The sequence below is a fragment of the Eriocheir sinensis genome, chromosome 41 (assembly GCF_024679095.1).
Source record: "Eriocheir sinensis breed Jianghai 21 chromosome 41, ASM2467909v1, whole genome shotgun sequence".
NCBI classification, from domain to species: Eukaryota; Metazoa; Arthropoda; class Malacostraca; order Decapoda; family Varunidae; genus Eriocheir; species Eriocheir sinensis.
This window is the reverse complement of record NC_066549.1, coordinates 3225443-3251255: the sequence shown is the minus strand read 5'-3', so window position 1 is coordinate 3251255 and position 25813 is coordinate 3225443. Positions and strand designations below refer to the sequence as shown.

At 47.0% G+C, this 25813-nt stretch overlaps 1 protein-coding gene across 5 annotated transcripts in view; it reads right to left on the bottom strand.

The window, feature by feature from the left end:
* LOC127009508 (putative neural-cadherin 2) overlaps window positions 1-25813 on the bottom strand; it is a 92524-nt gene that overhangs the window by 5221 nt on the left and 61490 nt on the right. For all 5 annotated transcript variants that reach the window (XR_007762027.1, XR_007762028.1, XM_050882624.1 and 2 more), the window contains 19 exons: window positions 20157-20321; window positions 18147-18326; window positions 17172-17349; window positions 15001-15234; window positions 13786-13949; window positions 10805-11095; window positions 10417-10593; window positions 7475-7663; window positions 6652-6868; window positions 6108-6316; window positions 5686-5855; window positions 4390-4534; window positions 3472-3666; window positions 2779-3083; window positions 2192-2564; window positions 1625-1918; window positions 1207-1307; window positions 786-947; window positions 75-263 (listed from right to left, as the gene is read on the bottom strand). Coding sequence is in view for 3 of the 5 variants with exons in the window: in XM_050882624.1 (XP_050738581.1) it covers window positions 75-263; window positions 786-947; window positions 1207-1307; window positions 1625-1918; window positions 2192-2564; window positions 2779-3083; window positions 3472-3666; window positions 4390-4534; window positions 5686-5855; window positions 6108-6316; window positions 6652-6868; window positions 7475-7663; window positions 10417-10593; window positions 10805-11095; window positions 13786-13949; window positions 15001-15234; window positions 17172-17349; window positions 18147-18326; window positions 20157-20321 (3938 nt within the window). In the remaining 2 variants the exon portion in view is untranslated. The remainder of the gene's footprint in view (window positions 1-74; window positions 264-785; window positions 948-1206; window positions 1308-1624; window positions 1919-2191; window positions 2565-2778; window positions 3084-3471; window positions 3667-4389; window positions 4535-5685; window positions 5856-6107; window positions 6317-6651; window positions 6869-7474; window positions 7664-10416; window positions 10594-10804; window positions 11096-13785; window positions 13950-15000; window positions 15235-17171; window positions 17350-18146; window positions 18327-20156; window positions 20322-25813) is intronic.

Genomic DNA, 25813 nt, shown 5'->3' with positions numbered 1-25813 from the left:
CTCGGCGCATGAAGCAGGTGATCAGATACTCATTTACTCATGATTAAACTGATGCAGCTGTCGACACAACTCACCTCGCCGCGTGGAGCTGGTGCCACTGACCGTCTGTCAGCCTCACCTGGACAAGACACAGCGTTCTGGGGGCGGCCGGGTGCAGCTGCAGCAGAACACACGCGTGCCCACGCAGCAGATGCACACCAAAACGGTCGCCGCCCCCTGACGAGAGCATCACTAAGTCACCGTCAGTCTGCCGCGTCCTGAACCTGTCACAGCCGGCGGGAAGGAGGGGCGTCAGGAAAACATGAACTTGATGCAATCTTTGGTTGTCGTTATTTTAGCATAGTTCTATACCAGTTATCAAATGGACGTGACATAATAAAAATGGAGCCTGCACTGCAAACCAGTTACTCTAACTTTCCCAGCATCATCGTATCTTCCCTTTACTCAATTTCGAAGGTACAAAATACTTATGGACACATCGTTCTCTATTTAAGTTTAAAAAAACAAAAAAAAACAATGCACTGTCCTCGGGTATAAACAAAGGCCAACCAAAAGACAGCTTGGCTCACTTAAATAAGTGAGATTAGTTGCCGAGCCTACATCTCCTTACATTACTTGCCACTGGACACCCCGGCTTCATGTATCAGAGCAGTACCTACGGCACGCCTAGAAGCCGAGAACCTTTTTCTCTAGAGTCTAGACCAAGGCACAGGCGAACACACCTCATAAATACCTCTGTTAAGACACTACGTAGATGGCGCTTCCCGTGACGGCCTGGTACTCACCTGAGGCTGACAGACGTGGTGTAGCCGAGGGGCGAGAAGGAGAGGGCCAGCCTAACAAAACTATGCAGGTGAAAGGTGGACGGCGTCGTGGGCATGGAGCACTCCGGCCCCGCCCACCCCGAAGTGCACTCACAGCGTGTCGCCCCGTCTAACACCTGACACCTGACAGGATATAGGGAAGATAAATCAAGCCCCTCTCATAGAAACCGTGTCCGTGCAGTGCACTACACAATATCCAATAGAAATAAGACTGGGATGCACTATGAAAATACTAAGTAACAACTACTAGTACGGAAACTACTACAACTGATCATAATTGCAATACTTTTTTCTACTATACTATAGTAATACTTATTACTACCACTACCACTACTACTACTACTACTACTACTACTACTACTGAGAAAGGATTTAGACTCACCTCCCGTGTAGGCCGCAGTTGAGGCTGTTGGAAGGACACTCTGCCGCAGGACAGCCGGGGACACTGCCGCTACTCAGGACGCCCTGCCCAAGGTCCCGCAGCTACGAGCCACGGGGAAGGGATGGAAGCTATCTCAAGGGTGGACGCAGGCGACTATCTTACGGTCTTTTGCTTGATCAAACATTTTGCCGCACAAGCATAAACATTCGACAAGGCTTTCGTAGGAATTGTGGGTATTTTCATGGGAAGTTTCATAACCCCGGTGGTAGTTTGACAAAAAAATATATTGACGGACAACAAAAAATATATAGGTAGACTCTCTCCCACACCCACACGAGTAGCTATTCTACACACACACACACACACACACACACACACACACACACACACACACACACTAAGAGCATACCACACTCACCTCACCGTTCACCCTCAGATTTCTTATGCAGCCCTTCAGTTGGCGGGCCTTGATGGGCTCGGGCCAGCCGTACGTGTCGTGTGCGGGCGCCGGGTGGGCCAGACCCCCGACCTGCAGGGGCCTCAGGTAGTTGAGTGAGCGTGCGGCGGCCGGTAGTCTGTCGGCGCCGCGACACGTGTGGGCGTCCGGGGGCACAAAGAGAGGCGGCATTGTGGTGGTGGAGTCGTCTGTTACGTGTGTGGAGGGTCCGTCAACCCCGCCTCCCGAGCACAGGTCCACCACCATCTCCACCAGCTGCCGCGTGCCGGGAAAGGATACAGAAACCTCTGTTGACATACGACACTACGGTTGTTACAGTGATGAATAAAGTGTTTAGTAGCCAAGGTAAATTGATAAGAGGCAAACAAATAAAAAAAAGTGGCCGTAGTATGCCTGGATTACGATTTTTTTTTTATTATTTGCTCACATTGGTAGGGTATGCAAGCACAGGCACTGATACGTTAATGTTGCCGAAGCAATGTCAGTATTGCACACGTTCATCAAGCCGTCTTTGATTTTAGTCCTTACCTCATCTCTCCAGATCACGTCGATTCTGTGCCACGTGGAGTCAGCGAGGGAGTAGGAAGCCGTGAGGGAGAGAGTGACGGTGCCGTCGCCCAGATCCAGCATCAGGAAGGGTCTGCCGCCCCGCAGCTCCAGCAGCAGGACTTCCCGAGACGCCCCGGCCTCGGGGAGGGGAGCCATGGGGGCCACGTGGTCGGGGCCCGAGTACAGCAAGATAGCCTCCCGTGACGCGGTAAGGATCTCCAGGGATATATGGACCTCCGGGCACGGCGGGATGGCGGCAACCCAGGCCCACCCGCCTGTGTTTTCTTCTCCTCGGAAGTGTCGCATGAAAACCTTACAAGTGGTGCCGGCGGTGGATAGAGGACACGCGCACCTGGCGGGATGCAGTGCATAGCGAAATGACGGGAGAGGAGAGGTAATGATAGTGAAAGAGATCGATCATGTTATAGTGTGTGTGTTTGTGTGTGTGTGTGTGTGTGTGTGTGTGTGTGTGTGTGTGTGTGTGTGTGTGTGTGTGTGTGTGTGTGTGTGTGTGTGTGTGTGTGTGTGTGTGTGTGTGTGTGTGTGTGTGTGTGTGTGTTACTAACCTCACACCCTCCGTCGTGGGGTAGCAGCGGCCACCGTTGAGGCAGGAACGCTCCGTACAGGTGTGGGTGGGCGGGGCGGTCGACAGGGCGCACCGCTCACACCCACGGCGGCGGCCACACTCACAGCCACATCCAAAGCCAAACCTCATCCTGGGCCCCACCACAGCCACCGAGTCTGCGTCAACCACACTGTAGCCGCCCACACGCTCCTCGTCACATAGCTCGAGGTGGGGGGAGGGGCTGTCCGTCACCAAACATTCACCCACCCCCACCTCCACCACACCCACGCCCAGGGTGTGGCTCAGCTGCAAGAGCCAGAAACCAGCGCATGAAACAAAATACTTTCATAAACAAAGTATATAAACTAAGAAGAATGAGACTCGAGGGAGCGAAGTTATGTGATGCGAGGCAAGACATTATTTTCTTAAAAATTGTGACGCCACGTTTGAGTTACCGCCTGGGCCTCGGCAGCTGTTCGGAACAGGTAGTTGGGACTAGCTAGACCTATTTGCAAAATAGGCACCCAACTAAGTGTTCAGGGTATTTGCATTATGTAATTTCAATCTATAAAGTGACGATGAAGGCAATGAGAATGACAACTTTTGAGAATGACGTGTATAACGAAGGAGAAAGGTATGTTGAAAAGAACAAGAATAACACATATAATGTAAACACGTGATTCATGCGATGTACCTGTTCTCGGCGGTAGAGGAGGGAGTGGTGAAGGGCCGAGGCGTCGGGACCAACAAGCCACACGTGGGTTGTGTCGTGAGGCTGGGCTGCTCCTTGGTTCCCGGCCTGAAGTGTCATGGCTCTCACACCGCCCTCTTGAAGGCCAAGATACGCTTGCGCAGCCTCCACCAGCTTGTGAAGAACGGATGTACCTATCTGTGGGAGGGCCCGGACGTCAAGGCAAAACTGAAGGGCCAACGGAGCAGTAGAAATAACAACAACTTTCAGCATAGTTGTGCAAGCTCGCTGTGAAATTCGTAGGTTGCTTATTTTTTTAGGTGAACTCCGTCAAACTGAGTCATTACTCTTCACATTTACCCAATACTATCAACTCTTGTGCAAGTCTGCGATATGCAGCCAGATTTGCTGGTAAGTAATATATTCTCACTGGGCGATAATGATAAGCGTATCTTTGTTCGGCATCCATTCACAATTTTTTGCAATTAATATTTTAGAAGTCTATCACCTTACCAGTCTACGGATTCCACAAGGCGCTTTTTGCTAGTAATCATCTTAACTTCCTGGCTCTTGGTCATCCTCTCTTAGCCATTTTGGTGAAAGTTTTGCTGTGAGTATATATATATATATATGTATGTATGTATGTATGTATGTATGTATGTATGTATGTATATATTTATTCATGTATGCATGCATATATGAATTAATTTAGCAAGAAAAAATGAACAAGACCATGAACATTAAAACAACACTAAGCACAGCATAACAAACACGCATGTTCACAAATGTGATATATTTTAATTTTCTTATTTTTGTGAAGCTACGTAAATCAAGAGCAAGATGGATGCTGGAACCCCGTCTGACTCAACACGTCTACATCAGGAGGCTAGAGACGCCCAATGAATATGCCGAGATACTCACCACTCGGCTGGGCGGCGCCGGGAGGGTGAGGGGTACGGCGCTGGCGACGTCCTCTGAGGTCACCTGCTCCACCAAGATGCTGACGTTGGCCGGGATGGCGACCCGACCTTGGCTGGGCGTGATGACCTCGAACTGAAGGTCATATCTGGGGGAGGGGGGAGAAAGTGACTGCCATGAGAGAGAGAGAGAGAGAGAGAGAGAGAGAGAGAGAGAGAGAGAGAGATAGAGAGAGAGAGAGAGAGAGAGAGAGAGAGAGAGAGAGAGAGAGAGAGAGAGAGAGAGAGAGAGAGAGAGAGAGAGAGAGAGAGAGAGAGAGAGAGAGAGAGAGAGAGAGAGAGAGAGAGAGAGAGAGAGAGAGAGAGAGAGAGAGAGAGAGAGAGAGAGAGAGAGAGAGAGAGAAACTAAAACAGCGGTATCTGTCATACTTTCACACTATTGCTCCACTCTGTCTTCGCCGTCTGCCTCGCACCTCACCCTTGACAGTGTCCCCTCTCTTATTCCATATCTTTCCCCTCAGTCCTGTCACTCCTGCCTTCATCCTCACATCGCTCCTTCGGTGCAATCGTATAGACGTCAATAGTTATGGATGACAGCAACGAGACAAGAGGAACTGAGTGAGTATTCTTTTTTTATATATGTATACATTTTTTCAGTGGTCATTCGTATATAATGACTGATCGCTATTAATAATGATGTCATTATTTATCTATTACATAAAGGTCAAACCTCTCTGTTATTGTCATAGTATTACGTTTAAATTTTACAGTAGACAATTAATACATAAGTTGTTAAATTCTGGTTCCGAATGTTGCTTTTGAAATACGGATACTTAACAGGCTATTAAATAGGATGCTAAATGACACAATATAAGCTAACGCATAAGGAAAAAAAGTCTTACAACAAAATTTTCATGAGCGGCAGGAGGCAGGACTTTTGATGACTGCTGTGCCTTTGACCTTGGCCGAGTCTTCGCTCCAATGAAAATAAGAGACGGGCAAAAAGAGAACTTTTATGTGAGAACTTTTATGTTCGAAACATCAAAAAGATTTGAATGAGAATTCTTTTTTATCGTGGTACAAACCTAAATGATTGCATATTTATTCCTGGATATATTCGTGTCTATCAATAAAAAAAGTGCTTAGCCTTCCCGGCAGGTAAAAACCGTGCAACATTTAATTAAGATGTTTACACGCTTATTACATTCCTTCATTAGTACCGTCCAAAGGAAAGTCCAAAAAAAGGTAAGTATAACAAGACAGTATTTGCATTCTCTACACGGCCTTCCTCTCTACTCACCGACCGGGCGGCGCGGCGGGGGCCATGTCCAGGTGTCCGGTGGCGGGGTGCAGCGTGAAGCCCTGGAAGGACGGCGGGACCCTCCACGCGTAGGTCCTCTCCTCCACTCTTTCGTCGGGATCCTTGACGAAGACCCGGCCCAGCGGCACCCTCCCACTGACATCTCCCTGCTGCGGGGGGGAAGGGAACACAGAACATTGTACCACAGGTAGGTTCTAATAAAACGTTTCTCTCTCTCTCTCTCTCTCTCTCTCTCTCTCTCTCTCTCTCTCTCTCTCTCTCACACACACACACACACACACACACACACACACACACACATTAGGATAAGCCTGCTGTATTAACATGATAATACAAATTTAAGCGGATGCATTAATATGGTGTGTGTGTGTGTGTGTGTGTGTGTGTGTGTGTGTGTTCACCTTCAGCACATGCGCCACGACGGTCTTGGCGGCGGGCATGGGGGGGTTGTCGTCCTGGTCCCCCACGGTGAGGGTGAGCGTGACGGTGGCGGTGCATGGCTGGGGCGCGGCGTCCCCCACCACCAGGGGCACCAGCAGGGCGTTCCTCTCCTCCCTGTCCAATGGCCCCTGCACCCACACCACGCCCACGCCCCGCCCGTCGTCCCCCTCTGCGAGCCATCAAAAAAGCAACGGGCGCTAGTCGCTGCGTGCTTTCTCACGCTTGCTTTGCACTGTTACACGCTGCCTTACCCAACATATATCTGTCTGCCTGTCTTTATTATATACTTCAAGTCTGGTTGTTTTCTTTCTCTCAATATCAATTTTCAGGCACAGTGAATATATTTAAACCATTGGAGTTTCAACCTTCTAATTACATGAGCCAATGAATATCATATCTAAAAATACGACCATTGAACACAACACCATACTACACCCAACACACACACACACACACACACACACACACACACACACACACACAATAAAAACAATAACTACTCACTGGGATCAAACTCCACCTTGACGAGGGAGGACACGTGCGTCGGGGCCTGGGGGTCAAGGGCGAGGCTGAAGGGCGGGCCGTGGCCGAGCCGCCAGTCGTCAGCGTCACCCAACTTGACCCTCGCCACTACCTTGGCACCGCCGTTCTCCTCCACCTCCACACCTTCCTCCGGGTCGCTCAGAAAAGGAGGGTTGTCATTGACGTCCGTGACGGTCACCTGGCGGGGTTGTGCAGTAAAATGTGGATAAAAAAGAGGAGGCAATCCCATGAACAGGGAAAGGTTAGTGAGTCAGGATGTGCTCCACTTGAGAATCCAGTCATAGAATTTTATATATTAGTTAAAATCTGGTGAGATGAACATAGCAGACGTATTTAGTAACAGAATGACAATAAATCTTAGTTGTATGGTGGGTAATTGTGAAGAATCTAAATCATGGCTACGAGGACAGGTGATATCGTTGCGTACATGTCATCACCCAGCGAGGGGGCACGGGAGGGTGCGACAGGCTTGCAACATCCCCTCGCTTCCGTTTATACCTTATCAGGAGTGTCTTACGCCCATTTTGGCTAGTGTTTACCTGCCTACTCCAGAGATCTTTTCAGACTACTTATCTAGTGTTTCTTCCCATTTAGCAGAAGAATTTAATTAAATCTACTTTGCTTCGTGTAAAAGGTCGATTTAATAACGATATATAGTACAAACTTGCAGCATCAATCTCTTCCATTGGGACGTTTCTTTTATTTCCTAGGGTAATGATCTTTAGGAATACCATCACGTATAAACTCTCACGACAGTCCTACTACAAGGGTGGTGTGTACTCACGGTGAGGGTGGCCGTGGCAGTCTGGGGCGGCACGCCGTCGTCCGCCGCCCACACGAGCAGGGTGTGGGCGGGGGTCTTCTCCCTGTCGAGGCCGCCCGCCACCCGCACAGCGCCTGCCGCGTCCACGTGGAAGAGGTGGTCGGGGTCGCTGGCCGGGCTGATGGCGTAGTGCATGGTTCCGCGGCCTGCCTGGGGAAGAGAAGTGGTGGTGTTGTGGACACTCGGATGGCATACCTTTATGTTCTAGCCAGCCCTCGCCTTCCCCCGTAGTGCAACAAGAAGGGTTGGCCATAAGACACTGGGAGGGCCATTCAATATGAGATGAGTTGCTTTAGTCTTTGGCGCCACCTTATTCATTATAACAATAGCGAGTCCGTGGTCTGCGGCATTTTTAGAACGGAGCTTCTCTAAAAGCCTTCCCCAGTTTGTCACGCGGGCTCTCAGCTTGCATTGGAATCATACATGAATGCTGGGCCAAGATACGTGCCAGATATATCTGCAGCAGACACTACTTCGTGGGTGTCGTCTATCAGACTGGGAATTGGTAGCAACTACCAGTCCCATTCCCGTTGCTGCTGCCCAAGGGTTTCACAGTAACGCTGGCGCGGGGGAAACATGAATTTGAATTCTCCGCCTTTTTTAGGGAGACGCGAAAAAAATCAAAACCGGTACATATCCATACACTCAAAAACTATAGTGTTGGCCGTCCTATATACTTTTGATGCTCTTCAAAGGTTTCACCGTAACACCTGCACGGGGGGAGGCGTACAAAGAAGAGTTCTCCACCTTGTCCAAGGGTGACCCGAAAAGCGCACACAGCCATAATTCAAGAAATACATGAAAAGCTCAAAATCTGTAATATCTTCTAGATCATGCCTCCGTGGTGAGGTGGTTAGCATGCCAAGCTGAGAATTCGAGGAACTGGGTTTGAATCCCCGCTCGGCCAGGTGACGCACAGCCCATCCAACTGTTCATCCTATCTTTCGAACTTCTCGATAAATGAGTACCTGGGGAAACCTAGGAAAGGTAACGGTGGTAACCCGACCTGTGTGTGGTTTATTTTCCGCCACAAGGTCATGTGTTCATGTGACGGAGACGAGCACCGAGGCCACGGGCAGCTTTCCTGAGTTTCCCGTGATGACACATGATACCTGACAATGCACCTCTTAGGCCTAGTCTGTGGCATGTATTAAACACACACAAGAAAGAAAGATAACTAGCTTCACAAAAGATATCAAGCTATTAACAAACATATATAGAGGTAGGCAAACACCACCATGTCTCGTCACGCCGCCATCTCCACACACCTGCCAGCCTGCCTAACCTTCCCACCGCAAACTCACACCTTACCTACCTGTAATCCAGCCATCCTTGGTCTTACCTGTCACCTGATCACCTCCTCGCCACGCCGACGTCTTGGTAATCACAAGGAGGACGACGAGGATCATGCACGTCAAATGACACTAGAAAAATCAGATAAAATAAATTCGTGACGGCTCACACGTCCTCCTGCTTCCACTCCTGCTCGCCGCTGTGTCCCAGCTCCGGGGCTTCGCGTGAGCTGCCTCGATGACGTCAGAGTTCACGTCAGGCTCTAGCCAATCACAAGCCTTCTTTTCACGCCAAGCCCGCTCTCGTGATCACAGCGAGTGGTATTTCAGAAAATTGTTTTATAATTCTATCGTTTTTAAATATCCATGTGATTTTAAGACTTTGGGAATACTTAAAAGTACGTAGTGTTTTACTTGAAGAACACTGTTGACAAAATTTAATGCTGTACGAAGTCACGTGGGCAACAGTTTCCATGGTAACGGTGTGACGTATATCTTATGAACTAACGAAAACGGGAAGATCAAGTTTAGGGATTACTTCACGAGCATTTCCTTTACGATCAGATACTAAGTAACGTCTTTTGTAATTTTCCTATCGGGTTTGATACTTAATAACGAGCGCCTGGTGCCGTCCAACTCGAGTCGATATTACTTAACCTTATTGAAATGCTTGAAGTATTATGAGCCTGTGCTGCCATTGTCTCGCTGGTAATGGGTGTACCTTCCTTTCACACACACTCCTCGCCCTGAGTTCTCATTCACTGTCCCGCACTAACCCCCAATAGAGTTCCCTACATTCCCGCGTTGATTGTCTCATCGACACATTTTTCTACGTGTTACTGTTCCTTAGACGGTGAAATAAGGGGAACGTGGCACCCCTGTGATAATGGACTTCTCCAACTCCTTAGATTAGTTTCTCCTTCCTGTTTTGATCTTCCTCATACACCGAGTGAACATTTTTGTCTTTGGAATAACCTTGTTGATGGAAAAATATGTACTGTAAACAAAAGTACTCCATCCATTTAGTTTCATTACTCGTCCGTGTGAAATGATTTTAGCTTCCTACCCTAAATTTAGAAGAAAATGAAGAGTGCTTTTATTAGAGAAACTGCAATAACACAGTGAAAATATCCGTAATGCTTGTCACATATTTGTTTCTGTTATAGTATGTTGTTGTGTTTAAAGTTATTTTCACCGTGCAATAAGCCCATTTTGCTGGTAATAAACATTAAACCGTCACAGCCATCATCTTACCTGACTGTTAAGAACGACACTGCCTTTCCTGGAAGCATGGATATTGTGCTTCCCATCACCCACACGTTCATCCGGGTGTGCTGAGAAACTGTTTCTTGTAGGGAGTGGCGACGCGTCCTTGTGGAAAGCTTTGATTTTTTCCTTTATCATCATCAACCAAGACGGCCTTGCAGGTGCTCACAAGATCACAGGGTCTCCCCCCGTCTCCTCAGCTCTTTATTCTTGGTCTTTAAAACCCTTACCTTCTCCAAAAAAGTAGTAAAGCTGTAACGACTATTTGTTCCTAATCATAACTCTAACTAAAACTTTATACAACAGCACACGTCATAGGCTGGCTATCGACAAGGCTTGACTCACCCCGTCTGCGTCGGTGGCGGCGAATGTGGCCAGCAGCATGCCTTGGGGCGCGTCCTCCGGCACGGTGCGGTGGGCGTGGTCCTTGGCTAGGGTGGGCGTGTTGTCATTGGCGTCTATCAGGTTGATGTTGATCCAGGCGCTGCCGATCCTCCGCCGCTCGCTCCAGCCCTCCGCCCCCTGCAACACCCAGCAAACAAACCGATATGAAAAGATTATCTGTGGCACCTTTAGGGCTGTTGCTCTTAGCTATGGAAAATCCCTCCTTTTGACTTTCACATGTAGATATATATATTTTGATGGAAGGTCCAACTACACACACACACACACACACACACACACACACACAAGTAAGTAAAGGTTTATCCGGTAATCTAAACTATTGACTCACCTTGTCCGTCACCTGCACGCGGAACCTGAAGCCTTGCTGGTGCTCCGGGGTCTCGTAATCAAGTTCCCTCTCGGCTCGCAGCTCCATCCGGGCGCCGCCTCTCCCGCCACCGGTTTTCTTTTCTTCGCTTACTCTGGTGGCCGTCTCCTCACTCTCAGGTACTTGCTCTTTCTTAACGTTATTGGATTTAGTTTTCTCATCCGTTGTCGTCTTCTCGGTGTCGTTTTCGGTCCCCCCGCCACTCGCCTCCACCGTGAAGAGCTCCCACCCCGGCCCGCTGCCCGGCACCACCTTCACGGGATCGACGGCAGGCAAGGGAAAGTTGTAATATGTATTCATCACACTCAGATTCATAAGTATCGCTTACATTTACTCTCATTAATTATTTCTTTCCGTCATTAATATTATATAGAGGCATATGAACGGTGAGTCTCAATTATTCTGAGACTTGATAATTTACTGCAATGATGATATAATTAACACCTCGTTTTTCCGTCATTTGTTTTGTTCACCTGTTTTTATCCGAATTTCAACCTTACTTCAACATTCTCTTTCTTGTAAGCCACGTTTCCCAACACAGAGACCCTCATAACAACACACATACATCGTGCAAATGCCATTAAAGGATTATTAAATTCAATGCTCTCTTGTTGACTCAGGGCATGGCGTCAAGGATGAGACTCAGGCGACGACGTTATTTAAAGAGTTTCCTGGGACTCTGTGTGTTTATGTGAGCAAAACTGTGTCCGAATAATAACTTCTTGCTTGTTCTCTCACATTTGCAATTAGAATGATGATTAAAGGGATAACTGAAGGAGGAGAACATCAGTAATTCTATTGTCTTTCAAGATGAGTGTATGAAGACACCTCCCGAAGTTGACCTCTCTTTTGGCAACTTATTACTTTTATCTTTGTGGGAACAGCGATTAGCGGGCTTTTTGTTGCACCTCTTTTGTTGCCCTTGAGCTGTTTCCTTAGCTGTAAAAAAAAGAATGAATGTGAGGAAAGTAAAGGCGTTCACAGGACAGTATGTGAGTTTTAGTCGGAATATGAATAAGGGAAAGGGAGGAGAGAAGACCGACTCACAGACAACAGACTCCCAACAGATTTCCTCTAGTTGGCAAGGAAACAGACTAAAAGGAACTAATCAGGAAACACCGCAGACCGTCTCCTCTCTCTCTCTCTTCTCTCCCACACTAAACTCCTTTTTCTCTCTCACATAAATCTCCTCCTCTTCCTTCCCACACTAACCTAACCTAACCTAACCCTCCTCCTTCTCTTCTTCCTCCTCCTTTTCCCTCCCACACTAACCTAACCCTCCTCCTTCTTTCCTTCCTCCTCCTCTTCCCTCCCACACTAACCTAACCTAACCTAACCCTTCTCCTTCTCTTCCTTCTCCTCTTCCCTCCCACACTAACCTAACCTAACCTAACCCTCCTCCTTCTCTTCTTCCTTCTCCTCTTCCCTCCCACACTAACCTAACCTAACCTAACCCTCCTCCTTCTCTTCTTCCTTCTCCTCTTCCCTCCCACACTAACCTAACCTAACCTAACCCTCCTCCTCTTCCCTCCCAAACTAACCTAAGCTAACCTAACCCTCCTCTTCCCTCCCACACTAACCTAACCTAACCTAACCCTCCTCCTTCTCTTCTTCCTCCTCCTTTTCCTTCCCACACTAACCTAACCTAACCCAACTCTCCTCCTTCTCTTCTTCTTTCTCCTCTTCCCTCCCAAACTAACTTAATCTAACCTAACCCTCCTCCTTCTCTTCTTCCTCCTCCTCTTCCCTCCCAAACTAACCTAACCTAACCTAACCCTCCTTCTTCTCTTCTTCCTCCTCCTTTTCCCTCCGACACTAACCTAACCCTCCTCCTTCTCTTCTTCCTCCTCCTTTTCCTTCCCACACTAACCTAACCTAACCCAACTCTCCTCCTTCTCTTCTTCTTTCTCCTCTTCCCTCCCACACTAACCTAACCTAACCTAACCATCCTCCTCCTCTTCCCTCCCAAACTAACCTAAGCTAACCTAATCCTCCTCCTTCTCTTCTTCCTCCTCCTCTTCCCTCCCACACTAACCTAACCTAACCTAACCCTCCTCCTTCTCTTCTTCCTCCTCCTCTTCCCTCCCACACTAACCTAACCTAACGTAACCCTCCTCCTTCTCTTCTTCCTCCTCCTTTTCCCTCCGACACTAACCTAACCCTCCTCCTTCTCTTCTTCCTCCTCCTTTTCCTTCCCACACTAACCTAACCTAACCCAACTCTCCTCCTTCTCTTCTTCTTTCTCCTCTTCCCTCCCAAACTAACCTAACCTAACCTAACCCTCTTCCTTCTCTCCTTCCTCCTCATTTTCCCTCCCCCACTAACCTAATCTAGCAACACAACAGGAGAGGCAGTTACAGCACGGCACAAACAACACAAACAAAAGAAGAAAAAAACGACGCACGTACCTCAGAACACCCTGGCAGGAAACACAGACAAGGACGAAGAATTGAGGTTATGGCACAGCAGAGGCAACACAAGCTTTTTTTTTTCTTTCCTTGCCTGGGTACTTTTTCTTTTTTTGTCCGGCTTTTTATGTCAGGCTCTTTTTTTTTTGTCGATTTTTGTCGGTCTTTTTTTTGGGGTTGGTCTTTTTTTGACGATTTTTGTCCGTCATTTTTTTTTTTAGTTTTTTTTTTTGTTGAGCTTTTGTTTTTTGTCGTTTTATGTCGGGCCTTTTATATTTTTGGTCGTTTATTGTCCTAACTTTTTTTATTGGGCTTTATTAATCTCTGTCGAGCTTTTTGTATTTTGTTCATGCTTTTTCTTTTGCCCTAGAGCTGTTTCTTTCACTGTAAAAACAACAAAAAAACAAAAGAAAACACAACACAAACACAGCTACACACACACCTCAGAGTCCGCTCCCCCCAGCAAGGCACACAAATAAGCAAGGACAAAGACAAGCACCCCGGGTTAGTGTTTGGCGTCAAGTTCTCACTCACCCTGAAGGCGAAGTCGTTGAAGGTGTCCGGATCGATGACGCTGAGGGAGGCGATGGGGTGGCCCGGCGGGTGGCCTTCCCTCACGTCCAGGAACCACTCGGCCACGGAGAAACGCGGGGCCTCGTCGTTCACGTCGCTCACCTTCACCTGCACTGTGCTGGTACCTGATGGGAGGGGGAGGGGAGAGAGAGAAGGGGAGGGAGGAGGAGAGGAGGGAGGAGTAGGGAAAGGGGATCACCATGACTATTTCGCTGACTATTTCGCTGACTGTTTTTGTTACGCGCGAAAAGTTAGAAATCACAAGAGCGTTGGTTGTGTTGTTATTTGTTATTTTCCTTGCGTAACAGTTTGGTGCCTTTCTCTTCCATGTTTGTATGTGTGTATTATTAGGGTGAATCGGTCTTTTTTTTATCGTTCTGTCAGTTGGTCTGTGTTTCTGTCTGCCTGTCTATACTTGTATTGAATTGGGCGTAGGTCTGTATTTTGTGTCGTTTTGTCAGTCCGTCTCTTTTTCTGTATGTCTGTCTGTCTATATCCGTATCTAATTTATGTGTATTATAGATATACTATCTTATTATACTATCTTTATACTTTTACTGTCTTATGCTTTACCTTATGCTATCAATGAATCAGTGAAGTTTTGAATATTTTGTTATCTCGTTTTCTGAAGACTTATATTACATTAAATCTTCCTTCCATAAAACTTAGAAAGGAAAGTCTCGGAAAACACTAGTTGGTGAGCGTGACGAGACGGAACGTGCCTCCTGACAGCACTCGAGGAAGAGGAGAAAGTCATGAAGAGGAAGAAGAAGAAGCAAAAGAAAAAAAAGGATAAGATGATGATGGCAAAGAAGAAAAGAAAAAGATGAAGACCCCGAAGACGAAGAAGAAAAGATATTAAGAAAACTGCAGATGACTTCAATGAAAAATAGAAAATGCATACTGTTCCACACATCAACCAAGTCAAACCACCAAGACCCACATTATCAAACTCTCCCAAACCTTAGCACATCAATTTAAAAAGCCTCTCGCAGAAGTTGTTGTTGGGGTTTCCATGATTCGTTTCTTGACCCTGGCTGTAGTTTTGGAAGTCCTCTACGCCACGAACCGGACAAACACTCATGAGAACCCAACTCCAAACACGGTCCTAACAAGAGTCCGAATGGTTTGATAACACATGAGTGGGTTCCCCTGCATCCCCGTCCCTCACCGTACCTTTGAGCCCCCCGCCGTCAGTCGCCACCACATGAAGCACGTAGCTCTCGGTCTTCTCCCGGTCCAGACAACACATCGTGGTCGTGACGAGGCCTTCCCGAGGGTCAACAGCGAAGATAGGACTCCCCGAGGCCGCCTCAACTACGTTCCTCTCCAGGGAGTAGACGAGCTGTGCGTTGTGGCCCTCCAAAGGGTCGTCCAGATCCATTGCGGACACCTGCACGACGGAAGTGCCTGCGGGGGGAAAGAGACGGGGAGTGGAGTGAAGAGGTGGCAGGAGGAGTGGGGAGGGATGGCAATATTTATGAAGGTGCAAAGAGAGGGTAAGGGAGAGTGCGGTGCAAATATGGGCCTGGTGAAGGAAGAGGAGCTTAAGAGAAAAAGAAACAGTGAGGTGAGGAAAGAGATGATGGGAAAAAGACGAAATGGGCTGTAACTAAAAGTGTGTGTGTGTGTGTGTGTGTGTGTGTGTGTGTGTGTGTGTGTGTGTGTGTGTGTGTGTGTGAGATGCATGCTTGGGCACACGAGGGTAAGGAGAGACCTCCTGCACGCCCCTGGCACTGAGTCGTTTTATCTCCATTCTGTAAACAAATTAACAGGGTCAGCAGCGAGGGGCGGCACACTAACGCTGTTCGGTGTTCTCGGCGGCGGGGAGGTGGCGGTGTTTCCCTGGTGAGGAAATATTCATTATCGTCTCTGGAGGGAGTGAGGTCGGATGAAAAGTCGTGTTGGCAGTGCAGAGCGCCATCTAGGAGCGACACAGACATACGATGCAAATGGTTAGGGGCGCCGCTTCTTCCGCCGCCCTGCCCCTCCCTGCCGCCCGGCTCCTGTGTCTCCCCTCGAGGGACTTAGGCCAGACAACGCTTGGAAGCAGTGAATCAAATTGCTGAGAAACATTTTTGGATTTTGACTCACTGAAAAAAGACACACACAAGCTCCAGAATCAGGAATGGCAGTGAACCCTATACTTGAGATGTCACTAGGAATGGTCAAGAATAAAGAAAGATACCATGTATGTTTACGTTATTACACTCAGCTTGCCTTGTCGTACATCGTAAGTCATTCCTCTTGAGAGTGCGTGCCAACTGCTCCTAAGACAATGGCCACAAAGGGAGGGTTAGAACCAAGAGAGGATCAGAACCAAGACAGGATCAGAACCAAGACAGGATCATAACCAAGAAAGGATCAGAACCAAGAGAGGATCAGAAAAAAGGGAGGATCAGAACCAAGAGAGGATCAGAACCAAGACAGGATCAGAACCAAGGGAGGATCAGAGCCAAGAGAGGATCAGAACCAAGGGAGGATCAGAACCAAGGGAGGATCAGAACCAAGAGAGGATCAAAACGAAGACAGGATCAGAACCAAGAGAGGATCAAAACCAAGAGAGGATCAGAACCAAGGGAGGATCAGAACCAAGAGAGGATCAGAACCAAGACAGGATCAGAACCAAGACAGGATCAGAACCAAGACAGGATCAGAACCAAGAGAGGATCAGAACCAAGAGAGGATCAGAACCAAGAGAGGATCAGAACCAAGAGAGGATCAGAACCAAGACAGGATCAGAACCAAGAGAGGATCAGAACCAAGAGAGGATCAGAACCAAAACAGGATCAGAGCCAAGAGAGGATCAGAACCAAGAGAGGATCAGAACCAAGGGAGGGTCAGAACCAAGAGAGGATCAGAACCAAGGGAGGGTCAGGACCAAGAGAAGATCAGAACCAAGAGATGATCAGAACCATGAGGATCAGAACCAAGAGAGGATCAGAACCAAGAGAGGATCAAAACCAAGGGAGGGTCAGGACCAAGAGAGGATCAGAACCAAGAGAGGATCAGAACCAAGAGAGGATCAGAACCAAGAGAGGATCAGGAGCAAGAGAGGATCAGAACCAAGAGAGGATCAGAACCAAGAGAGGATCAGAACCAAGAGAGTATCAGAACCAAGAGAGGATTAGAACCAAGAGAGGATCAGGACAGAGAGGATCAGAACCAAGAGAGGATCAGAACCAAGAGAGGATCAGAACCAAGAGAGGATCAGAACCAAGACAGGATCAGAACCAAGAGAGGATCAGAACCAAGAGAGGATCAGAACCAAGAGAGGGTCAGAACCAAGGGAGAAGCACGACCAAGGAGGATCAAGGGAGGGTCAGGGTGGGTTGAGTTTTGCGTACCTTCCGGGGCGTCCTCAGGGATGGTGACGGTGACGTGGGGCTCGGGGAAGTGCGGCGCGTTATCATTCACGTCCTTGAGGTTGATGGTGACGCTCATGGACGCCCGCAGCTCGCCGTCCGTGGCCGTCACCAGCAGACGCCACACCGCCCGTCCGTCTGGGGGGTCCCGGTCCAGAGGCTGTGAGGGATGGGAGGATGAGGAGGAAGGGGATACATTATTTTTTTGTGAGAAATAGTGTGTGTTTGTCTGTTCGTCTCTTTTTGTCTGTCTGTCTGTTTGTCTATAAGTTTATCTACCTATCTTTTTCCCCTTCTGTCTCTCTGTATGTCTCTATCTCTGTCTGTATGTCCTGTCTCTCTCTCTCTCTCTCTCTCTCTCTCTCTCTCTCTCTCTCTCTCTCTCTCTCTCTCTCCCACCTTCTCGAGTAGGACTTAAACTCTCTTCAGGAAACTTTATGAGGATCCGAAACCCTATCGCAGCGTAACTTTAACATCGGCAGATAAAATTTTTAGCGGGAAGGCTCAAGGTCTCTTCATTTTCCTCCTCCTCCTCCTCCTTCTCCTCTCCATTATCACCCTCTTCCGCCACCACCATCGATACCTTTCCTTCTACAATAACAACTAACTTTTTCCTTTTAAGCCGGTTAGCTCATTAAAGTTTTATCTGAACAACCCAAAGCTAGATAGATAGACAGATAGATAGATAGATAGATAGAAAAAACAGATAGACTGCATATCGGAAGGAAATATAAACAAGGTCCCTATAGATAAATGCCAACAATCTGTCATAAATAGATAGATAAATAGAAAGGAGGAAATAGATAGAGAGATAAATAGATTGAGACTTCATAACGAGAGGAAATAAAATAAACACACTCATAGATAACCAGTCAATAGCCTGTCAAGAGATAACACATATAGGAGGAGGAGGAGGAGGAAGAGCAGGGCCGTAATGACGAGGGCCGCACACCTTACCCTGAGCAGGAGGATGTCGCCGCTGGAGGGGTCGATGGCGAAGCTGGGCGGCGGTGCGAGAGTGGCGGCGGGCGTGGACGACGACGACGAGGAGGAGGAGGAGGAGGAGGACACGCCATCACCGGAGAGGCTATAATAAAGACGGCCAAACTCTCCCTTATCGCCGTCCGTTGCCGTCACCTGGGGAACAAAATAGTAAAGAAACATTTTACTGCAGGCATGGGCAAGTTGGTATCCAGGCTGTCTCTCTCTGTCTCTATCTCTGTCTATCTGTCTCTCTCTCTCTCTCTCTCTCTCTCTCTCTCTCTCTCTCTCTCTCTCTCTCTCTCTCTCTCTCTCTCTCTCTCTCTCTCTCTCTCTCTCTCTCTCTCTCTCTCTCTCTCTCTCTCTCTCTCTCTCTCTCTCTCTCTCTCTCTCTCTCTCTCTCTCTCTCTCTCTCTCTCTCTCTCTCTCTCTCTCTCTCTCATACACACACACACACACACTTTCTCTTTCGTCTGTATATTTTAAAATTCCTATGACAAAAATTTGCATAGGGCTGAAAAAATGCATAGCCATTATCAGGGTGAGCCCAGGAACGTATTTTTATCCTATGACCGTGACAGGGCTTAGACGCGCCGGGGAGGTGAATTTTAACCCGCCCTTGTAACATCACACGGTCCAGGGATTTTTTTGGCCCACCAGCAACCCAAACGCCAACTGCGGATTGCTCATCTTCGTACGGTAATGACGAGGAACATGTTAAGAGTTACCGTCTGCACCGTGGAGAGAAGGAATTATATTTGTTACTGATATGATGAAAGACGTCCCGCAAAGTCTATCGAAGTCAAAGCAAACGTCCACCCGAAGCCGAAGGAAATTGAAGAGAGCATGTTCAGTTGTTGTTGGTAGAATCTGTCAACTTTACCGGTCTACGGGGAATATGACAACCTTTCTCTTTTAACTTTTCTAGTGGTAGAAATCTTGATATTTTGTTCAGTTCAGATTCCTCTCAAAACAAGGGGATATACTGATAGGAGTGGTGGTGGTGTTGATCGCGTTGTCTTGCCGAAACTAACCCCTCTTTCGGCCACCTCTTTTGATTCTTTTTAGGAGCAGCGAGTAGCGGGATTCTTTTTTATTATTGTTTCCTTTTTTGTGTGCCCTTGAGGTGTCTCCTTTGTTGTAAAAAAAAGAAAATTGTATTCTGAATGTCTTAACCATCCCTTGTTCATAACGAGGTAACACAGAGGTATCCTGCACTGCAGCCCGGGATGAGGTTCGTCGTTGTGTTCCTTATTCCAAGTTCTCCCTTCAGCGTGTTTACGTGCGTACAAGAGCGACCATTAAGCCGGTAATGTTCACTTCCCTGTCGAGTTCCTCCTCCACCCGTCCCGAGGGAGGCAATTTCGAGGCAGCAAGACAACACACGCAGGAGGTAAAGGCAGATAACAATGCCTTATCTTTTTTCTCTAACGGCATGTCTTTACCTCCAGAAGACTCCTAGCAGATTCGATTGCAGGTCTTGCGATGGAAAATTTTAGTCATGAGAGATAAAAATGCGTGTCTTCTCTCCTGGTTCGTGACAATATTTATCACCCGCTTCACTATTACTTAGGAAGGCGATAACGCTTTATGTAGAGTAACACACGATTATGTAAAATTTGATCTCTTCTGGTCACTTATTTCTATTTTCTTTTATCGGAATAGTGCTTAGCGGACCTTTTTATTATCTTTTTTTTTACCACTGAGGTGCATCCTTGGGTGAAAAAAACTCCTGGTTGCCCTCTCTTCCTAATGCGTTTCTGAGTCATTTAACTTCTGGAGTTGGATTTCTTATGTTCTAGTGTCGTATGTAAGTTCTTAAGTCTCCATCCTTATTGCCGTTCATTCTCCGCCCTGTGTTCGTCTTTCCATTCCTACTGCTGGTTATCGTACATTCCTGTGTTTGTCCGTTCTTCCCTTCCCCTCTTTATCTTTTATCCCTCTTTATCCCTTCCTCCTTCGGTCCCTCGCTTCCCCGTGACGTACCTTCAGGATGGGTTTGGGGAGGTGTCGGCCATCGCCTTCCGTCAGCTGCATGAGGAGGGCCGATCTCGGGAAGGCGGGGGCGTGATCGTTAACGTCCTTCACCGCCACCACCACCACCGCCTCGCTGCTCCCCTCCTCCGCCCGAGCCTCCACCACCAGCACGTGCTTCAGGGACGAGACAGGCGAGGACAGGGTCAGCGACAGAGGGAAAACAGGTGCTAAGGAAGGAAGAGACTTGAAACTGAAAACAGGAGGGAGGAAAATATCAAATTCTCTCTCTCTCTCTCTCTCTCTCTCTCTCTCTCTCTCTCTCTCTCTCTCTCTCTCTCTCTCTCTCTCTCTCTCTCTCTCTCTCTCTCTCTCTCTCTCTCTCTCTCTCTCTCTCCTCCGTCTTCCATTTCCACTTTCGACTTGATAGTAAAGTTCCTAATGCTCTGATATATTTCGAGAGAGAGAGAGAGAGAGAGAGAGAGAGAGAACATGAAGGAAGACTAGACCGAAACCAAAACCGAGACCGAGACCGAGAACGAGACAGCGAGACACAGCGAGCGGAGGAGCAAAGCAGTATAGGAAGATCCCATCGAACTACAAGATATACATAATACATAAAGGCATCCAGCTACTATTCCTCCAAGTTGGTAAGCGAGACAGTAGAGAGGAGAAGCGCGATAGAGGAACAATATAGGGAAACTTGGGCCGCAGGGAATAACAGTAAAGCTTGCAGAACCTAACCAAACCTTCAAGAGAGAGAGAGTTTCTTGCCCCTTCCTCCTACAAGCCGACCCTCCCTCCCTCTGTTCCTCTGTCCCTTCCTTCCTCCTTTCCTCCTCTCCTCCCGCCCGCCCTCTTGCCACCTTGAACAATCCCAAAGTCAACAATACTGGCCGGGAAATAATGGGTTTTGAAGTTTCCTCTTGTGTGTGTGTGTGTGTGTGTGTGTGTGTGTGCAAGTAGTTATGTGTTATCTCCAAAACTGAGCACAAAGAAATCTAGCGAATCCTCAATTATTCGAGAGTTAAAAATTTGGTATGTGTGTTTGTGTTTGTGTTTGTGATTTTTTTTGTTTGTGTAAATGGCTATAGTTTTGCATTCTCTTAACAAACAAACAAACAAAAAAAAAAGAAATAAAGCAATCCCCAAATTATTATACAGTTAGTTATGTGATGTGTGTTTGTGTTCGTGTTTATGTGTGTGTGTGTGTGTGTGTGTGTGTGTAGGATCAGATAGCAACATAGACACAAAGTAAGCACCGCAGTCAACGTAGAAAAAAACACATCACAGGAGAGTAACAGCTCGAGTGCTTTCAGCCTGAGGAGTTGCTTAAGCTGTGTAGATTGCAAGGATCTCTCTCTCTCTCTCTCTCTCTCTCTCTCTCTCTCTCTCTCTCTCTCTCTCTCTCTCTCTCTCTCTCTCTCTCTCTCTCTCTCTCTCTCTCTGGATCACGGCCGCCGCTCTTTCTCTTCCACAGTCTCGCTCGTTTCTCCTCTCGCTCTACAACCCTTCTCTCTCTCTCTCTCTCTCTCTCTCTCTCTCTCTCTCTCTCTCTCTCTCTCTCTCTCTCTCTCTCTCTCTCTCTCTCTCTCCCTACTAGTCTTTCTCATTTATTCTATTTTTTCTTTATTTCTTGCACGTTCTTTTTTTTTTGCTTTTTTATTTCTTGTTTGATATATTTTTATTTTCTTCTTTTCTTTTCTGCTCTGCTTTTCCTCATTCTTTTCGTCTTTCTTTTTTGTTTTCTTTGTTTTCTTCGTTGTCTTCTTCTTTTTCTTCTTCTTTTATTTATCTTATTACTTTTCTTCTTTTATTTCTTCTTTTCTTTTCCTTTTTAATATTTTTTTTTATTTGTTATTTTATTTCTTCATTTCATTCTTCGTTTTCTTCTTTTTCTCCTTCTCTCTTCATCTTGTTTTTCCTCTTCTTCCTTCTCCTTCTCCTCCTCCTCTTCTTCTTCTTCTTCTTCTTCTTCTTCTTCTTCTTCTTCTTCTTCTTCTTCTTCTTCTTCCTCCTCCTTCTCCTCCTCCACCTCTTACTCCTACTCAGCCTCTCAACTTTTCTCCTCTTACCTCTTTCCTATAAATACAACATGCGTAGGAAGCCTTTGCTAGTTATACATAATGGATCGGATCGTGTGACCTCATGCATACAGATAACGAAGACTGCCTTCAAGAGGGCTAAGATCATGCTTGACGTAGGTTGAGGGCGTCACCGTTAGTATGTTGGAGGGGGCCAGTGACGGGCAGGGGTGGCGGTGGAGCCTTCAGTATAGCGTAGTTTAGCTTGCCTGGCTTGGACTTGGTAGTGGGTGTGTCTTCGATTGTGGATCTGGGTGTTGCATTGGTCGTGGCTTGGCAATAGACGCCACGAAAGAAGAGATGTGTGGGCTGAGCTGGCAGGCGGTGGTGGGGCGGCCGCTTCCCCAGAAAAGAGTGGCTGTGCTTGCTGAGCTGGCTTGTTGAGGCAGCGAGACTCGGGTCCTTTGCCAGTGGAGGCCACAACTCACTCTCCCGGTGAGGTGGACTTGCCAATATTCTTCCGGGACTCTCCACTTTATGGGTAGCTGGAGGAGTCGCTGGACGGACACTGTGCTCTGCCGTGTCGCCGAGTAGGCACAGAGAACACCGGACGTCTGTATTTTTTTTTTTACAACAAAGGAGACAGCTCAAGGGCACACAAAAAAGGAAACAATAATAAAAAGAAAGCCCGCTACTCCCTGCTCCAATAAAAAGAATCAAAAGAGGTGGCCGAAAGAGAGGTCAATTTCGGGAGGAGAGGTGTCCTTATACCAGTGCACTGAAGGAAACTGGTGACTGTTCTTGCACTGTCGACCGCCGCGGGTACTAGTTTGTTAATGTCGTCAGAGAAACTGCAATAACGCAGAGAAAAGTCTCGTAACGTACACCATAAAGTGCCGGGAACTTCCTGACACTCAGCGCCGGGTATTTCGAAAATTTTCATTGCGTTATTGCAGTTTCTATGATGTATGTAAATACCGTACGTGCCATCTAGGATCTATTAAAAGTTTTACCAGCTATAACGAGTATGAGGGGAGTCATCTTTCCTTCATGTCCACGTGTGGGGCTTCAGGTTTAGTGCCGCTGGGGTGGCCTCCGGCACGGTGCTTTGCTCTCCTAACTTCTAATTTAAGGGTCCGGTCTCGATTCCCGGCAGTCAGCGGGGCACATTCCGAAAATTTGTAAACATTCTCTAGGGCGGAGAAGTCGCCTACACATGCTTCACATTTTCCCTCCTACTATTACATACAAAATACAAACATGCATACATTACATAATACATACATACATACATGCGTACATTACATATATACATACATGAATGGATATATACACATACATACATACATACATACATACATAAGATCAAAGATACGGTTAGCAGCCACTATTTTAGATGTGTCATGGACGAGGCGCCGGCTCAGCATAAGCAGTGAGACATCGAAGCTGACAAGATTTGCTGACTAAGTATACGTGTATGTGTGTTTGCGTATGTATGTATGTATGTATGTATGTATGTATGTAATGTATGCATGCATGTATCTTGTGTGTAATAGCAGGAGCAAAGATATTTAACACGGCAGCGCGGTAGATCGTGCAATACTCGGTTCCTCTTACTCTCAGCTATTTGCAGGAGCAGCACCCGGGGGCTTTTACGTTTATTTCTTATTTATTTCATGACCCGCCTCTTTTACTGCAAATAAAAGTGTGTGTGTGTATGCGTGTGTGTGTGTGTGTGTGTGTGTGTGTGTGTGTGTGTGTCACTAGGGTGTTTTATTTTCATTAACTTCTCTTCACATAACTACATACTTACTTTCGTCCTGTTATTACCTCGTCCCTAGGCCGTGGGGTGGTAACAGGTCGTTCCTCCCGTCACCCCTCCCACCTCCACCCTGCCTCGCCTTCCGCAAAGACTTCTCAATTAACGTTTTCTTCTTTCTTGAGACATTAAACCGGTTTCCGGTGAGTTAATTAATTTAATTAATGTCACGGTATTAGGAGGCTCCTCCTAATTACAACCTAATAAACCTGCGGAAAAATGTGAACCATTTAACAGCTATTTACGGCAAATGCTCGGCCGTTTGTCGTCAAGAACTACCGAGGCATAGCAGCAGGAAAAAAGACGCTAGCGAGCTTGGGGAGGATGATTCATGAAACAAATGGCTCTTTATTGGGTTAGTTCGCCTCCGTGGTGTAGTGGTTAGCAGACCTCTCCAAGAATCCACGGGCATGGGTTCGAATTACTACCTGGCCTTTGACGCGCAGCCCACCCAGCTGTTCATCCTCCCTTTTGAGCTGATCAATAAATGAGTGCCCGAGAAAACCTAGAGAAGGTAAACTGTGGTAATCCGGATGTTGCGCTGGCTGTGTCCCTGGGTGATGGAGTAATGGTTCCTCACTCAGAACAGGCTCCAGGGTCGATGGGAGGGAGATGAGGGCCGAGGCCACGCGCAGCTATAGCGTATGCCTCACAATCTAGTTTTCAAATGCCATAAGTTACTTCAAGTCAAGGGTCTAGCACTCTAGGTCATCATCCAACTTCACATTAAACATTATGACCCCTTAATTAAGTGCTAAGCTCTTCGGGAAAACATTGGTAGCGTTTCAGTGCCACCAAGCAAGACGTCGGGCCGTAAGAAAAAAGGCCTCGAACATTCTCCAGGAACATTTCTCTCGTACAGGACAGCAACTTTCTATACTTTAGCGATACCTTCGCTGAATCAAGCGTAACACCTTCGTTTGCTGAGCCTCGAGGTCAGTGCACACATCTGCAGGGAAGCCAACGCGGCATGATCAAGGCAGCGCCGCAGAGGGAGTAAAATAATATGGATTACCAGCCCGTGTGTTCCTCGGAGTGAATCACCCAAGTTAACTTTGCTATATCACATTTTGCTTAACGGCTTTCACGCAAAGGGCATTTTATATATATATATATATATATATATATATATATATATATATATATATATATATATATATATATATATATATATATATATATATATATATATATATATATATATAAAGTATCTATCGATATTTTCATCTGTCAATTTGTCTACATCTATCTCCCTATATCTATCTATTTGTTACAATATTAAATTTGCTGAAGTTAGCGACATTAGCATGAATCATAGCTAGCTTTAAAAAATAATGACAAAACATTATAAACCTTAAAGATATATGACGGAAAAAAGAGATTAATGTATCCCTCGACGTGGCTACGAAGGTATGAAAACGATGAGACACAGGCACGTAATTTTGGCAGATATTTTTTTTTGGGGGGGGCAAGAGGACATCACAGGTTCATGAGGTGAGGGGTGAGGAGGAGGCAGCGAAGCAAGCATGAGCTGGTGGAGGAAATTTCTTGAAAATGAAGCACATTTAGGGGCATTTGAGGCCGATATAGAAAACATTGGAGGAGCTATAGCCCTCCTAGCCCCCTAGAAATTACGGTCCTCAGACACCTCGATTGCGAGTCACAAACTGCATCGCGAGTCTGACAGCGATGCGTTGGACCGTTGCCAGGGCTGCAGATGGCTTCATTAGCGGCTCCTCAGTTCCCGTTACCTAATCAGTCAGCCTTTACATTAGTCAAGTTCCCGAGGGATTGGCATTGCATCTACACATACTCATTAGCTTGTT